Source organism: Pieris napi, chromosome 16 (assembly GCF_905475465.1).
Source record: "Pieris napi chromosome 16, ilPieNapi1.2, whole genome shotgun sequence".
NCBI classification, from domain to species: Eukaryota; Metazoa; Arthropoda; class Insecta; order Lepidoptera; family Pieridae; genus Pieris; species Pieris napi.
In genome coordinates, this window is record NC_062249.1 from 12,269,505 (window position 1) to 12,285,888 (window position 16,384).

Here is a 16,384-nt window from a genome sequence, read left to right on the forward strand (position 1 = left end):
TTTTGAGATTTCAAAAGTCACCCTTTCCGCCTTCTTCTTAATTGCTGAACCCGTAATATAGAGAACAAAGACTTTTAAAATAACGGATATAGAAAAAAACTAAATATTAAAATGACTAGATGATATGTGTTGAAAATTATGTCTTACAGATATGACTTTATGTAGACGACTCATTACATTAAATGAATTAAAATCAGATTAATAGACATGGGAAATACGAATGGAAATTAAAATGTTCACAAAAATGAACATTCTATCTCCTGTTCCGTCAAGCATGATGGACTCATACGTGATCTAACATGGCAGATAACAAAAAGGGATTTCAACAAAGTACCTACTCATTAAACTTAAATCAATCATTGTCAGGTTAAATAGAGTACGCAAAATAAATAACGAAAAACAATAAACAATAATTGGACTAAATTTAAATTCTAATAAATCAAATTTATTAGGTATAACTTTCAGGCCCTCAGTCTCTATAGGGTTGGGTTACTGTTGATAAAGCGATTATATCGGCGTAGGAGGGATAATATAAACAAAGAAAGGTATTTGCGATTAGAACTCTCTGAGGCAAAATGTCTAGAGCCTTCGAGGGCTCATGAGCGCTCATTCTTTTGAGCCTACAGCGTACAAGACGATAAACTTAGAGCTTGTACTTGGACTATACGAGTAGAATGTATGAAAGCAAATAAAATAGTGGTTTCTTCTGTCCTTATTTTTTGTTGATCGCTGTATTTATTGGCAGATTTTTATGACTATTTTACGCTAGTAAGCGCGAGTTTTGACAATTTATCGTTGACTCTAGAGATAATATGTCTGAAAGTGAAGAAATATCGGGGCTGTTTACAAATCAGGACAGATAGCAAAACGGAAATCCGGTCACGGAAGCGCGTCAACAAGCTTATCGCTAACTAGGATTGTCACGAACAATATCAATGGAACTACATAAACGACAAGGTACTTGAATCATTAATCAAAAGACAATTTATGTTACAAAACCCTACCAGAGTTACCTTTACACATTTTGTATACTAATTGGAAACAATTTTTCACCGGTACCAAACCTTGACCCTCCGGATATGAATACATTACAAACTAAGTTTTTGTAGCTTGTTTCTATATATAATATTTTATTTCTTTATATACAGTGTAAACGAAGGAAGTCTATTGACTATGAGGGTGTGCAATTATTTAATCAATTACCTCTAAAATTCGTAAGATTAACGCGTTTAATCAATTCAAAAGTGCATTAAATATACGTATATTAGAAAGAGCCTAATAGACTATAATTGGGATAGCTTATGGTGACGCGTATCTCGTTCATATACGGCCAAAATTAATAATGTATCATCAATCTATGATTATAACCAATCTATAATATAATGTATAGGTATATTGTTTCTCATGTAAATAAAAAATTATGTTTTTGTAATCAAAAATAAAGTTCTACATTACACTCTTTATAACGTTATTCGTTATAACGAAAAGATCGGTCACTTGTAATTCGTTATAAAGTGATTACACTGTATATGAATCTTGAATACATACTTTTACGGTACGCAGAGACCACGGAACTCCACTTGCTACGGTCCTGCTATTCAACTCTCCTTTCATCTACAGTCATTGCATTCGCTGACATGGTAGAGATAATAAGACGGCACAAAATATGCGTAAAAAATAATTTTTAGAACGCGATATGATTCAAATACCCAATCATGAATATAATATATCCTTTGTTTGACGTGTGTTGTTTACACGAAGCAAAATTCTTTAGATAAGTATGTCAAGGGTGTCAAAACTTTGACCTAAGTAAAAGCTTCGAAACTTATTGACCTAAAACTTTTAGATAATGGAAAACTTATCCATTATTCGAAACAATTAATCATATAGAAGATACAATGGTTTAACTACACCTATTAATTACGAAATTTGTTGCGAAAATATGTCTGTAAATGCAGACGTATTTTCGTTATTTTTTAAAGAAATTGTAGGCAATAGTAGATACTAATACCATTTTAATTCGCTTAACAATTAGTTGAGTTTAGTTGAAGAGTTTGAAGGTGTTTTCATTGACTACAAAAAACAAAAACATTTTTGTCAAGCCTTTTTTAGAAATACATAGTCTTAATTTTATTTTTAACGCGTTAGGTTCAATTTTTTGGGTTTCATAAAAAGTGAGAGCCTATTTCAGTCATCAATTCATCAAAATTGGGTCCGACATTGTTCGAGTACTTTTTGCTCTCATAATGTCGTATTTATACACGTTTCAATATGATAGGGACATTGATATTAAGAATATATTTTTTAAATATCTAATATTTTCTATCTAAAATTAAGTATAATTTATCCATTGCACTGCCTCTCGAATGAGCATTAAAATGTATATGAAACAGTTAATGTTATGAAGTTCAAAAATGAAACGATTTCTGTCTTGACTTACCTTTCAGAATTTAGGTTCCATTTTTGTTTAATAACCTCATTAATGTAAGTTTTGATTTAATTGCTCTAATTTTGATAAAGCCTTTTTATAGAAGCCTCATTTCTTGAGTTGAATTTTCAATAATGAATTAAAAATACAAAGAAAATTAATTATCGCTAACTCGATTATTTTAATTTTTATTACTTTCTAATTTTTACGATGAGAAAATTTATTACACAATTAAAAATATAATGAGGGTCGAATATTTTTAGGACATCCTCTGAAGTATAGACTGCATAATTGTTCTCTGAAAACTCAATCCTTTTATCCAGAATGTACGTAAATCTATTATATAGTATACCAACACTACCTTTATAACCACTTACAGAATATTAAAATTGTTGTCAATTAATTCCCAAGGTTCAAAATCAAAAGAATCTTCCAAATCTCGTCTTTAAAAACAAACCTAGGAGTTCAGGCACCTCTTATTCCAATTCTTCGGGAATATAATAGAGATTGATATATTCGGTAGTGAGCTGATCAATTTAAAAAAGCGTTGTTAAGCACCTATACCGAGTACCTAATCCGTATGAGGCGAATAAGTATTTTGAAGTGAAACTTCTTTAGGCGCATGATGGTAAAATTGACGGAACGTCACGAAGGTGTGCAGCGTTGTGTCGAAGAAAATATGGGAGAGAGCGATTGAGACCGATTGAGAGAGAGAGTGAGAAGAGTGAACTACTTTATAGAAATTCTATTTTTAAAATTTCGTAAAGAGAATTTATGAAATATTAGTATTTTATATTTTATGCAAAATAATTTATTGAAATCTCAAATGACGAATTAAATTCATTAAATTCCTAATATATCTTCCTTTTTCCCTCCCTCTCGGAAAGCTAAAGTTTTAGATTTGTATAAATATGAACAAGAGTTAAAAATTAGTTTGCCAAAGAAGTTTTACTTCTGACATGTGTACTTTGCACGCACGCACTTTTTTTTAAATAGGTAATTACTAATTAAAAACAAAAATTAGTAAAAAAAAATTCTTCTCTATTTTGGATGTGTCATATTTTATAATTTTTTTGTAAAATTTATGTTCACCGTAAGTTTCATGTATTTTAGAATAAACAGATTGTAACTTATACTGTAGAAAAAGTATTATATATGATGTGGTGTACTTTTAAAATAAAAATAAAAAATATTACTGACACCATTTTTTGTCAATTTAGTCGCTCATAAAATTGACATTTCAGTAATATTTTTTTATAGTTATTGTTTACCTCTTACTAAGTGCTTTTGAAAAGGGTAGAGCGTAGATCTTAGATAAAATTTGTCACCAATGATCAATCTTCTTACATGCCGGCTATTCTGATTTTTCTGTGGAGATCGTACTGCCATAAAGATGATACTGATGGACAAGATATGTAATTGCTCCCGACAATTCCTTGAGAGACCTTTTTCGTATTGTAAGGTATTAAATAAAATTGGTAGCTTAAATCCATAAGTCAATTTAATTACATCTTTGGTAAGTACAATGGCTTGGGCATCGTGGCCCCAGGAGGTTCTTTGGTACATTTTGGTCTTTCTCATTATAAAACCATTTAAACTCTTATACAAATAACATATGATATTATATGCTTATATAAAGTATATTTTACTTAAATTATACGTAGACAAAATATCAGAATATATAACATCGATAGTAACCAATTAAACAAAACAATATTAAATACTAATAGGTATTTTAAATATTTTGGATCGTAGGCCGTATGTGTAAATAATGCTACGTCTTTTGACTTGTTTTCATTTCGGTTATATACGAAGCCGAACGAAACCTATTCATTATTATTATATTATACAAACTTTCACTATTCAAATTCAAGAGTTACTATAACAAAATGTAGAGACAATTTGATTATTTAATTAAGCAAATAAATAATTAAATTTCACGTTAAAATTAAAAGTACTGTCTACTTTTATTCTCGTATAACAAGAAACACAGACAATATAGTATTAGTAGAGACCATAGATTATAGCTTACTATAAAATGTTAAATAGGTCGTTCGTCGGTTAGTGTACATTAAATACTCCATGAATAAAATATAAATAAATTTCCTTTCTTCGAATACAATACACATTTCAAATTATTTATAGCCATGCTTTAATAAAACATTTCTGTTGTGATAAACATAATTAAATGTTTTCACGTACATATATATTACTAAAATTGCAAAATATTATTTAATAATTGTCAGATAAATAAAAGAATACATCTTCACCTTGAGTAAATTTGTGGCACGGAAATGGAATTTTAAATATTTGTGTCTTCGGCACCTGCAATCTGTATTATGAACATATAAACGGGTGTACATATATATTAAGACATTCGCTTAACTCACCACTTCATCAGTGATATCTTTTATTCGAGTCTATTCGTATACTTTTTGACAATTTGTCACGGAATGTCAATACATGTAACTCCTTGGGCCCGTTTAACAATACTTATTACTAAATATGTGTAATTATGTAATATACACAATTACTACCGTAAACATGAAAACATTAATCTTTACAATAATTGCTTCATTGTCTCACAACAATAACACACACTTAAGACCTAAATGAGTATTTCTCTAAAACATTCAGTCCATTAATTAATTACCATTCGACATTCATCAAGACTTCCGCTTGCATTTGAAAAGGTTTTTATATGCTTTCCTATACTCGTTCGACATTACTACGTAAATCACTGGGTTGATACAAGAAGCCAGATATAGGAGGATATAAGAAGCTATATTAAACGCCGGCTTGGGATTTATCTCCCACAACAGCTTTGTTATGGTTATAGGGAGGTGGCACATGCAGAACGAAATCATGATAGCGATTATCATAGTCCCTAATCTCCTGTCTTTCCGCGTGGGCAGAGACAATCTGAGCATCGCCATAGATTTTCTTAATGCTGTCCTTCGAAGCCTATGGTCTTTTCTTTTTATTTCGTCTCTAGTTTCAATTTGGAATGTGCGCTGTGTACTTTTAGGTGGATCAGAGGTAAAGGACTCTGTGTTTTCACTGATACTTATTTCGGGGCCGGAGAACTTTATGGACACCGAGTCAGACGATACGACGGACGAGAGTTCGTCGCACGAAGGTTGTTCTTGTTTAGATGTATTTACTGTTTTAGAATTTTTTGAGGTTTTCCTAACTATGAAGAATATTCGCGTGTAACAGAAAATTATTGCAATACAAGGTATAGTAAACGCTACAATAAAGAGTGTCTTTTTCGGTGTTCGACCGTTTTTGTCTTGGATGATGGAGCAAGATCCGATACTAGCGTCGAGCCCAAAGCTGCCCCATTTGTTGAGCCAAGTCGCCACCAAACATCCGAAAGCACTTAGCCATATTGTAAGCAGCATCAGGCAGATGTTCCTCGTTGTGTATGCTCTGTAATTAAATGTTTGCTTTAAAGTCTAATACTAATCTTAATATATAAAAAAAGTCAGGTTTGACTGGAGAACGGCTGGACCGATATTAGAAGAATAACTATTAAAAACATTGGAAAATTGACGAAAAAATAAATACAATACTAAATGTTCATAAGATCTGTTTTTGTAACTGTCAAACATTTAATGTTCATCCATGATGTTTTTTACGTTATTAAACAAAGGTTTCGAAACTACAAGATACATCTATAATATTCGAATAACGGCGAATTTTAGATTTTAAAATTTTGAATAATGTAATGAAAAAGAATTGACATATAATATATTGGTTGCCAAATATTTATGCGTGCGTTCAGACGCTTATTTCCTTTTGTGTCTTAGTAAATAATGAACTTAATATTTATTTTGTATTATGTTACCATAAATTAAGTTCCGCTAATCTGTAAAACGTTAGGCGGTACGAAGTTCGCGGGGTCAGCTAGTAACATTATGAATGACAATGTAGAGTTTATTCCAATTACTTGAGAAGCTAAAAGTATTGGTACATTTAAAAACTTAAATATTAGTTAAAAATAATAATGCATTGGAATAGAAAGCATCACACCTCAATACTTAATTTTATAAAACTTACTTCGGATAAAGTCTCGGATGGGCGATGATGACATAGCGATTAATAGTGATAGCAGTAACAGTGAACAAGGAAGCTGCCACCAGACCATATCTCATCAGAGGAAACAGTCTGCAAAGGAGCTCTCCATGGACCCAGGACCGGTGGAGAAGGGTGGACGCCGTCAAGGGCAGGTTGAAGCAGCAAAATAATAGGTCCGAAAATGAAAGGTTCATGATGAAGATCGCGGTCGCATTGCGGACCTGAAAGTGATTGAAATTGTATAGCTGTATAATTGAAGTTTTTATCGCCAAATATTAACATGTGACAGGTGTTAAGGCGGGATGTAATCGTACAACTTAAACATTGTCAACCATTATAAGCAAACGTTAAGTGATTAAAATACATCACGCTGCTCGTTTCATTAAATGACGGCACCTTAATAAAATATGATAAGAAAGTGTGCTTGATACAGTAATCCCATTTCGCAAAATAGTTATGTTTGATAAGATAAGACACACCTTCACCACACCCGAGTAAGACTATTTGATTATATCAGTGCAAAAAGAGTGGCGGAGAGTTTATTGCCAGTTCTTCTCTTCTGTTCTACGCCCTTGATTTGAGAACTGGCAGTAAATGTAAAATTAGATGTAGTTAATGTATATTTCTTTTTTGACGTTCATAAGTGTTCATTGTGTTACCTATATGAATAAATGATTTTTGACTTTGACGTTCGCAGTAAGTAGCGAAATGTTGCATTCAAACACCACACTATTATGACAAAAATATTATGTTTTGTTTATGCATCACATGCATGTACGAGTATAACCCTAATTTCTTCAAGGCGATACGTCTTACGCACGTCAACGTAGGACATTGCGTCCTTGCGGTTGGGGATTCAGTCCCATTCGCTGTAATTGTTTCATTGGGGATTTAACTGAGGTAAATACTTATTGTTTGACGTACTTTACAACATGCCATATCAATTTTAAAAATTTAATGATATAATTTACTTTAACAACTACATAGAAATATAATAAAGAATCTTAAAAGAAACTTCGTAATCGATCTCCGTAGTAGCCGACATAAAGCAGCAGTGTACGCGTAATATTTATTAAAAACTGATTAGAAAGTTAATGTAATGGATAAAACTGACATACACATAACGATATTTCTTAAATTGGGGCTACTATTGAGACAAAATATTATACTCAGAATCTGATATGAAATGTCACGTAGTATCGACTAATTAAATCTCACTATAGATGGATTACATAGTAATATATATTCACTAGTGTTAAACCAAGCATTTAAGGGCTTTATTCCAATTTATTATAATGTCATTGTTTTACAACTCTGACTAATAGCAGGATAAACAACTTGTTTGGGCTCAGTACAGTGGACACTGGACTTTGATAAATAAAATGTTTACGCTATGAGTCGGTAAAAACCTTGAACGTCATATATTTGTATATTTGCGTAAACTAACCTGTATTAGTTTTAATATGTTAGAACATGCCAGAAAAATAAAGAGGAATTAGGCAATAATGTATAAGCGGCTATTTATTCTATACATTAATTTAAATCACTATGAATGTGTTTATTTGATATCAACGAGTTTAATAACGAGTTAATTGCCGATATGCATTGTCAGAGCAGTTAATTACGTTTTCAATATTCAGTGATGCCGAAATGTATTGCTAAAATGTAGCGAAGGTGAAACTTTGAAACACAATTTAACGTGATTTCCGATCGCGTTAATTTTATTTTTATGTGGGCGATGTTATACATCCCAATCTCTGGTACCTCTACATTTTAATAACATTGTTGTACTTATTTATTATTAAAAACTATGTTTATGAATTATACATTTCTAGCTTTTAGGTTGTTTAGCTTTAATTAACTAAATTATTAAACTATAACACAAGTAATGGTAACGGGTTTAAGAGGTAATTCAGAGTAATTAATTATGATATATAATTATGTTAAACGGAAGTAGTTTATCGTTATTGGTAATAATTAGAATGTTATCTAAAAACTAAATGATGCCAATTGTCGTCGCGACCATAACGTATTTTTGTGATAAGGAATCGGCCTTTAACTTGTCAATAAACGTACTCCATTGAGTAAGGCAATAGAATCTCTATTCTTAAGTATCTCTTAAGAATTTGTAAAATGTTGCTTAATATTGAAGTGGTGTTTAATTAAGGAACCTATTGATAAGAATATTAGTCTAACACACATTTTTATTGACGTTAACTAAGGCGTTGAGTCAGATTGACACCGCTCTACGTGTCATCGGATTAAAAAAAATATTGTTTGTTTAAATATATAAATTTATTTTAAGTTTTTTGTTTAATGTTTTTTCGATTGAATATTATTATCGAGAGAAGATAACTTTAACGACAAAGACAAGATTTAATTAGCAAATAAAAAATAAACTTACCTTTTCGTATCTCGAGAGTGCGATGATTGTAATGAGGTTTCCCGGGATCCCGATGATCATAAAAATGAAGCAGCAGGCCGTCGCGAACCGCAACAAGCCTTCAGGGTAGTCCTTGTAGAGGTGAACTTCGTCCAGATACAACTCCGTCACATTGGCACTTACATTTCTAAACAACACATTCCCTATTCCAACAGCCATAATGTACGCACGTCATTCATCCACAATTATTCCATTACAAATGAGTTTATAAACATCATTGCGGTGATCTTTCCTAGAACGTTTCCTTAATGAGTCAGTTCGACTGCGACGGGTTTGCCCGTTTCAGTTCAGCCCTGAATTACATACATTATCATACAAAATTTATTGCTCACTACGTACTTTATAACATCAATACTGACACGTCGACACCGATACATATAGGAATGTTAAACACGAATTAATCGTATAAGAATAAAAAGGAGTATTTCGTACGCCCCGCTAGGAACAATAACATTCTATCATTCATTTACATTAATAACAATTCTCGTATCTTTACAGTTCCTTATCGCTTTTATCGGGATGTTAAACACATAATTATGTAAGTACAATATAACTATTTTAGACTACTATTCGATTTTATAATTTTTGAAGTTAACATTGCACTCATCATCTGTTAGCACAATCACGGACGGCTCGCGATTACAATTTAATAAAAACATTCTCACATAAATAGTTCATACGTTTAAACAAAAGGTATTATATATAGTTTCCGAGCATTTGCATTATTTGTAACACTGTTCTTAAGAATTTACGGCGGGCGTTTCTCCGAGACGCCGTCGCCGGGCGAACGTCACGCCCTTCGCTTGCACATTAACAGGTTCTTGTAAGCTTGCCGGTATTCGCTCGACATCACCACGTATATAATAGGATTGATACACGTCGTCAGGTATATGAGTATGTAGCCCGCGATGTTTGCCGCGGGGTGTGACGTGAACTCGCGGAATATCTTTGTCAACGTTATTGGCAGATAGCACACCCAGAACGATAACATTATTGCCATTATCATTTTTAGTAATTTTCTGTCCTTCGGAGTCAAACGGGGAGGCCTAATGGGTGCTGGCGATCGCTTTAGAACGACCGCTGCTTGTCGGAGGCGCTTGGCAGTCTCTCCGCCACTTGGAGTGCGGGGCTTTGCATCTAGAGCGCATTCATCATCATGACCATCCAGAGTGTCCACCCCGGAAGAGGACGACCGTTCGGGACCTGGGGTGACTGGACAATGAAGTATGGGTGGTGCTAGAAGTGCCTTCCTAGGTACACTACTGTGGTTGACACCGTTTTCCGGGCCTGGCGAGCGTTCTAGCGCAGTGGATGCGGAACCGACTGCGGAATCTTCTAAACCAGGACGCGGTCTCCCCTTGAAAGGCGCTCTGGAGCGTCTAGCAGCTTCTCTAACAATGCAAAATATACGTGCATAGCAAATAACTATAGCTAAGCAGGGAAGCATGAACGCGCCAACGAAAAGAAATTCTTTGGGAGAACGATTATTGTGATCTGGAAGAATTGAACACGATCCAATGGATGGATCCAGACCGAAACGACCCCATTTTTCGAGCCACGTCGCGATAAGAGCCCCAAATGAGAAAAGCCATGTTCCTGCCACCATCAAAGCCAGATATTGTTTTTTATATAACCTATAACAAAAATAAATATGTTTTAGTTCCTCACATCGGAATTTTAACCATGCATAATGCACAGCCTTCTTACAGATCATAAAGAGTAGAACCGTTTTTTTTTAATTCTCAGGCTACTAGTAATAGTGAGAATATTTTTTTACTTACTTGGGATAAAGTCTAGGATGCGAGATCATAACATATCTGTTGATAGTGATAGCAAGTACTGTAAATAGTGAGACTGCCACCAAGGCGTATCTGGCCAGAGGGAACATCCGGCAAAGGATCCGCCCATGTGCCCACGAGCGCTGCCAAAACGTAGACGCTGCCAGGGGCAGGTTAAAGCAGCAGAACAGCAGATCAGAGCAGGACAGGTTCATTATAAAAACGGCTGTTGCATTACGCACCTGAAACAAGTAATAAGTGATATACTTAGTTTATTTACATTTTCGTAGTGTGTTTCAACTAACGCTAACGAATTTTCTCTAAAGTAAAGGTTAAGTCTGCATCTTCTACCGCATTTACCATGGAGAGTGTTCAGAGGAGTTGTTCGGATTTATACCTGCAGCTGAGTTTCATCATCGGACGTCGAGGCAGAATACGAAATTCCACCCGTATCACGCCGTTCCACAACTGAGCGTTTTTCAAGGCAGTTATTGCCACGCACCACCACTTTGTGGAATCAGCTGCCTGCTGAAGTATTTCCGAACCAATTCGACTTAAGGTTCTTCAAGAAAAGATCGTACCAATTCTTAAAAGGCCGGCAACGAACTCGCGAGCCCTCTAGCATTGAGAGTGTCCATGGGCGGCGGTATCCCTTAACATCAGGTGAGCCTCCTGCCCGTTTGCCCGGGGGGCATTCTATTAAAAAAAGTCGTGGAATTCATTGTCTTAACATGCTTTACGAATTAGAACACACGTAAATATTCCATACAAATGTACCAAAGGCTTGCCAAAGACAAGGGAGAGTGGAGGAAGTTGTGCGGCGCGACTAACACTAGCCTTCAGAAAAGAAGAGTGCGACTGAAGAAAAAACTAAAAGCAAAAGTCCTAAATTTGTTATAATTTATTATAATTTGTTATTACGTAAGAATCAAATCTATTGCAAGCTGCAAGTTTCATTATATCGCTAAGCTTACAGGGTTGAACTTTAATAAGTATGATGTTTCATATTAAAGTTTTGTTGAGTAAAGGCGATAAGTGAGCTTAAAGTTGTAAAAGCTTATACACTCTAGTTTCAATGCACTTTGCTTATACAAGTGTAGGTATTTTAAATATATTTATTTTTGGATCTTTTTTGATTATTATTTACTTTTGTTAATTATTAGTATTAGGTAAACAAATATATGCTGTTTATTACTTTAAAAACAGCTTTTGCCTGATATCAACAGACTACTTAAAGTAAAAAATTGTTAGCCAGAAAAAAATGTAACATTGCACACTTCTGAAAAACAGTTTCGTTACTTTCCAATGTATGTTATTGCGAGGAGGCTTTCAGGAAGACGAACAGTCTAAATTAAAGCACATAATATCTTTTGTTGCTTTTATAATCAATGTTATTGGTATTACTAGTCAGTATAAGGGAAGAATAGATAAAAGTCTGAATACGTAAGATAGTGTTTATTATACTCTTAAAATAAACTAAATGCTCTTATCGACGTCCTTAAAAGTTATTATTTATTACTGATCGGTACACTGACCTACGCAACTTATTAATGATTTATGTTGTCAGATGTCGTTATATTTTATATTGTTTAATTGAAGCTTAAGTTAATTAAATAATGTTTTCTATTAATACAATTGTGTACATTGATACTATTGCTTGTGGTAGCTCATGCGTCGGGTGATCCCCCGCTCTAAAATATGTGCGAAGGGAACGATTACTGGCCGTCGTTGTGATCGTAAACAGGTGCTACTTTTAGCGACTGGTCGTGCTTGAACCCATGTATATTATTGTTACATATTATTTATGGCGATTAAAAAGAGTGATGGAGAGTATCTCGCCCGTTCTAAGCCCTTGGTTTTTGAACTTGTAGTAAATTGACGTTCATAAGTGTACATAGTTAAATAAATAAAATATGTTTATTATGGAATATAAGATACAGGTATCACTTATTCCTCGTCATTAAATTTGAATCTATAGGCATCCCTACTCATCGGCAAAGAAGGCAGAGGGTGTAGGCCGAGAGAAAAAGCCGGCGTAAAAAACTTTCGGTACTCTTTTAAAATAGCAAATCATCAAACAACACTTATTTTAAAACAAATATCGCAAATTAATTAGAAGTAGCCTGTTTAGCACTAGTCCCAGGCCCTTTTATCAACTAGATAATCGTTAAATTTATAGTAAGCCTTTTTACACAGTTTTTCTTTAATACATTTCTCATCATCCTAATTTATTAAAAGGCAGAGATAAAAGAGCCTCTGGGATTTTATTAAAGAAGAGTATCCATTTTCCTAAAAAAGAATTACTAACTTTAGATAGTCTAGAACGGGGAAATTGCAGCCTGCGTTTGTTCCAAATATTAACATTGAGCGTATGTTCTATTTTAGTAAATTTATCACTATTTTTGTATACATACATAATATTTTCATAAATATATTGCGAGGGAAAGGTAAGTATATTAATTTCCTTGAAATATCAATATCAATATGATTAAATAAATTTTGATTTAGATTTTGATTAATTTAACCGTCAAACCCAGCATTACCTACTTCAATATTGCTGAAATTTGAGCAAGAATTTGCGATGGTAATTACGATTACAAACGACAAAATTCATAAATATTCATAAATACAAATTAATTTATTGTGAGGTTATTTGAAAACTAATATTTAATAACAATAACAGGGATTGACCTGACACCCTAGCTGGCTAAAGGAGTTCTAATACATTACATATTTTTTAGTGGTATATTGTGTGAAAGAAACTTAAACTTAAATTTAATAATAATATTGACCATTCATACTAAGTCCATATTAGATAGACTAATATTTATCACACATCGTGATGAAAATGACACGACGACAGAGCAACGACGCGACAGCCGATCAAAACTTTATCGAGCCTTCTTCGTGACAGGCACAGCAACATTTAATATTCAGGCAATGTCACGATTCTAAATAGAAGCCTGATTTGACCGCTTACAGTAAAGTTACGCTTCACTGTAATAAACATTTGTATACATCATCAAGCAAGATTCGTGCTTGAGGTAAATCAAATAATATGGACGTAGTTGTTTTACCAATTGTACGATATTTTCTGCCGCTCAGAAAAATTGGTTTTAACAATAAGATTATGTACGTAGTAGTTCCAACAGTAACTGATAATATGTATAAGGATATAAATACATAGACACCTGGTCCAAAACATATATACATATACCTATCAAAATTTTCCTAATTTAAAATATGAGATAGAATCGGAAGGGGACGGAAGGTTAAAAACGGAGGATATATTTTCACATTACATTATTTCACATCGGGTAGACCTTTATATTTTCAAAGAAGGGCTGGCAATATTGAATTTCAGTTGGCACTCGGCACACCCGGTGCATGAGCTTCCCGTATTTTCTCTTGCTTTATCAAATAATATTTACGGCGACGGAAATCATATTGTTCTGTAATTAATCAGTATAAAAAGAAAGAAAAATATTTAGGACTTCGCTTTTATCGACTTATTCGAAACCGGAAATTTATAAAAACCGTCTCGAAACTTTTATATTTTAATAGTTCCGGTTATGTAAGCGGCCTCGTTATCTTCGCAGTAAATTATTTTTCGATTCCTATGTTTATACACTGACCATTATCTTAAACATGAAGAACAAACAATTGAATTTTATCTCGTTTGCTCTTCCGTATCCCAGTAATTACTAAGCGTACCTAATGATAATGTATCTATTTCCACAACGTTATGTTTAATTTAGAAAAAAATCACACTTATTTTTTGTACTTTTCTATTTCTGCTAAAGTTAATTTCTATATTATGAAACCTTTCGTGAAGTCAGGTACATTTTTAGATGGAGTTACACGTGTTTATACGTGCTTAACATTTTCCGGAGCAAGTTCGACCTTTTTAAATGCACTGGTTTATTCATGCAATTTCTGGATAGCATTCGCCGTACATTTATTGTGTACTATAAAGACAATCATAGTTTTGTCGTTTCAATATACGATATATTTTTTAAAGAAGCGAAAGAACAATGACTATTGTAAAAACTATTTCAGATAGATTATATAAATGTCTAGTAATGCTTCGATATCCATATGAAGTTTTTGTATTGCTACAATTTATTTTTGGTATAGAAAATAAAATATTTGAATTCCTCAAAGGCAAAGAGTAGTTTTAGACAATTAAATTAACAAAATGAATTTGTGTTCGGTTTCATAAAGTATTTGAGCTCGATAGATTACTTTTTAATCTAATTCAATGTGTGTTCACAAATGAAGGGTTTTTCAATTTCTGCTCAGATTTACATCTATTAAATATGGTGCGGGAAACGAAGACCCTTGAATTAGGGATAGCAAAAGTTTTGTAATTATACAAATCTATTTAATTTTCGAATGAAAATGTCGGTTATTAATTTTTAATTTAACGAAAATATTGTATTTTTTATTAAAAACACAACACAAATATAGTACGGAAAAAAGGAAAACAGTGAAGGGAAAATATTTGTTAAAGAACAATTATTCGTTTTGCAGTTATTATTTTCAATTTTCGATCAAATCCTAGTAACGAGTGTAACACTGAACGAGATGTCACAGACAATATACTTTCTATTATTTGTAAAAACGCAAATATGTATTAAATGTAAACTAATTTACTTACTTTTTTACAGCGCGCCAACGCCACGATAGTGATGAAATTGCCGGGGATTCCCACAAGCATGAATAAAACGCAGCATACTGATGCAAAGCGCAGCAGTCCTTCCGGATAGTCCTTGAATAGTTCCACGGAAGCCAACTCTTCATCAGTGCTGTACTCATCAAGGCCAGGAACACTCCAATTGTCGCCGTCTACGTCACTGGCCAGCGTACTCCTCTGTATACTCGGAAACAAATCACCCATTTTAAGAGATTACTCATCGTATTCTCGCGCTTGTCATGTGGTGTTTAGGTCGGGACGCGTGCGGGTTTCGTCCACGACTGATAAGGCCAGACCTTCTGTATTTGATAAGACATAATGGCTATCAACAGCTGCTCAGGAAGTGCTATCGCGGCGGCTCCGTTATTGTTTCATGCTCGATGACCTGTGGAGATAATTATCGTTAACAAGTAATTTGATTTATTTGGTAGTTTTAAATAATGCATGCAAATATTGTCTATACTATATAACGATTAGAGCCATTATATAAAAGTCTCTTTCGTATTCATAAAAGCGTATTTCCAAAGGTAACAACCAAAATCGTTTTCAACATTTAAGTTGTCTATATCCGCTCTTCCTATTTAATGGTTGCTAAGTAATTAAGGAGGTGTAGATGAACTTAAAGAGGAGTTAACTTTCTAATGAATTAAACTTTCTTACTAATTAGTCAGTTCCTGGAGAAATTAACACCTGATTTGGTAATTTGTTCCTCCTAGCTTTCAATTTAACCGCTTTAGATAACTGATACACATTTTAATCGGGCAGAGTTTGAGATCTGGAAGACGAATATCCCAAGTTGTTGATTTAAAATTCTTTAACATATAACCTTACATCAGATACAACATGCCGAATAATCGTACTTTTGTAATTTATTCAAGATTAACTATGTACTCTAAAGCTAACGATGTAAACTGATCGATATATTTCACATTTTTATCAGCTATATAGAACATATATAA

The 16,384-nt window shown here is 33.4% G+C and overlaps 2 protein-coding genes across 2 annotated transcripts in view; both read right to left on the bottom strand.

Moving 5' to 3' along the window:
* Window positions 1-3,911: 3,911 nt before the first annotated feature.
* LOC125057299 (G-protein coupled receptor moody-like) lies at window positions 3,912-9,110 on the bottom strand. The gene is made up of 3 exons (XM_047660914.1): window positions 8,913-9,110; window positions 6,491-6,729; window positions 3,912-5,860 (listed from the first exon to the last, which is right to left on the bottom strand). The coding sequence occupies exons 1-3, from the start codon at window positions 9,108-9,110 to the stop codon at window positions 5,095-5,097; spliced, it is 1,203 nt and encodes a 400-aa protein (XP_047516870.1). The 3' UTR covers window positions 3,912-5,094.
* Window positions 9,111-9,740: 630 nt separating this feature from the next.
* LOC125057298 (G-protein coupled receptor moody-like) overlaps window positions 9,741-16,384 on the bottom strand; it is a 39,547-nt gene continuing 32,903 nt past the window's right edge. The window contains exons 2-4 of the mRNA XM_047660913.1: window positions 15,390-15,810; window positions 10,733-10,971; window positions 9,741-10,585 (exon numbers count right to left, since the gene is read on the bottom strand). Coding sequence (XP_047516869.1) covers window positions 9,742-10,585; window positions 10,733-10,971; window positions 15,390-15,629 — 1,323 coding nt within the window. The 5' untranslated portion in view covers window positions 15,630-15,810 and the 3' untranslated portion in view covers window position 9,741. The remainder of the gene's footprint in view (window positions 10,586-10,732; window positions 10,972-15,389; window positions 15,811-16,384) is intronic.

Bases quoted from the DNA above. Each gene is read 5' to 3' on its own strand.
- LOC125057299 (XM_047660914.1), bottom strand. From the start codon at position 9,110: ATGGCTGTTGGAATAGGGAATGTGTTGTTTAGAAATGTAAGTGCCAAT. The intron at 6,730-8,912 runs GTAAGTTTATTT...AATCACTTTCAG, and splicing joins CACTCTCGAGATACGAAAAG to GTCCGCAATGCGACCGCGAT. The intron at 5,861-6,490 runs GTAAGTTTTATA...ATTTAATTACAG, and splicing joins CATCCGAGACTTTATCCGAA to AGCATACACAACGAGGAACA.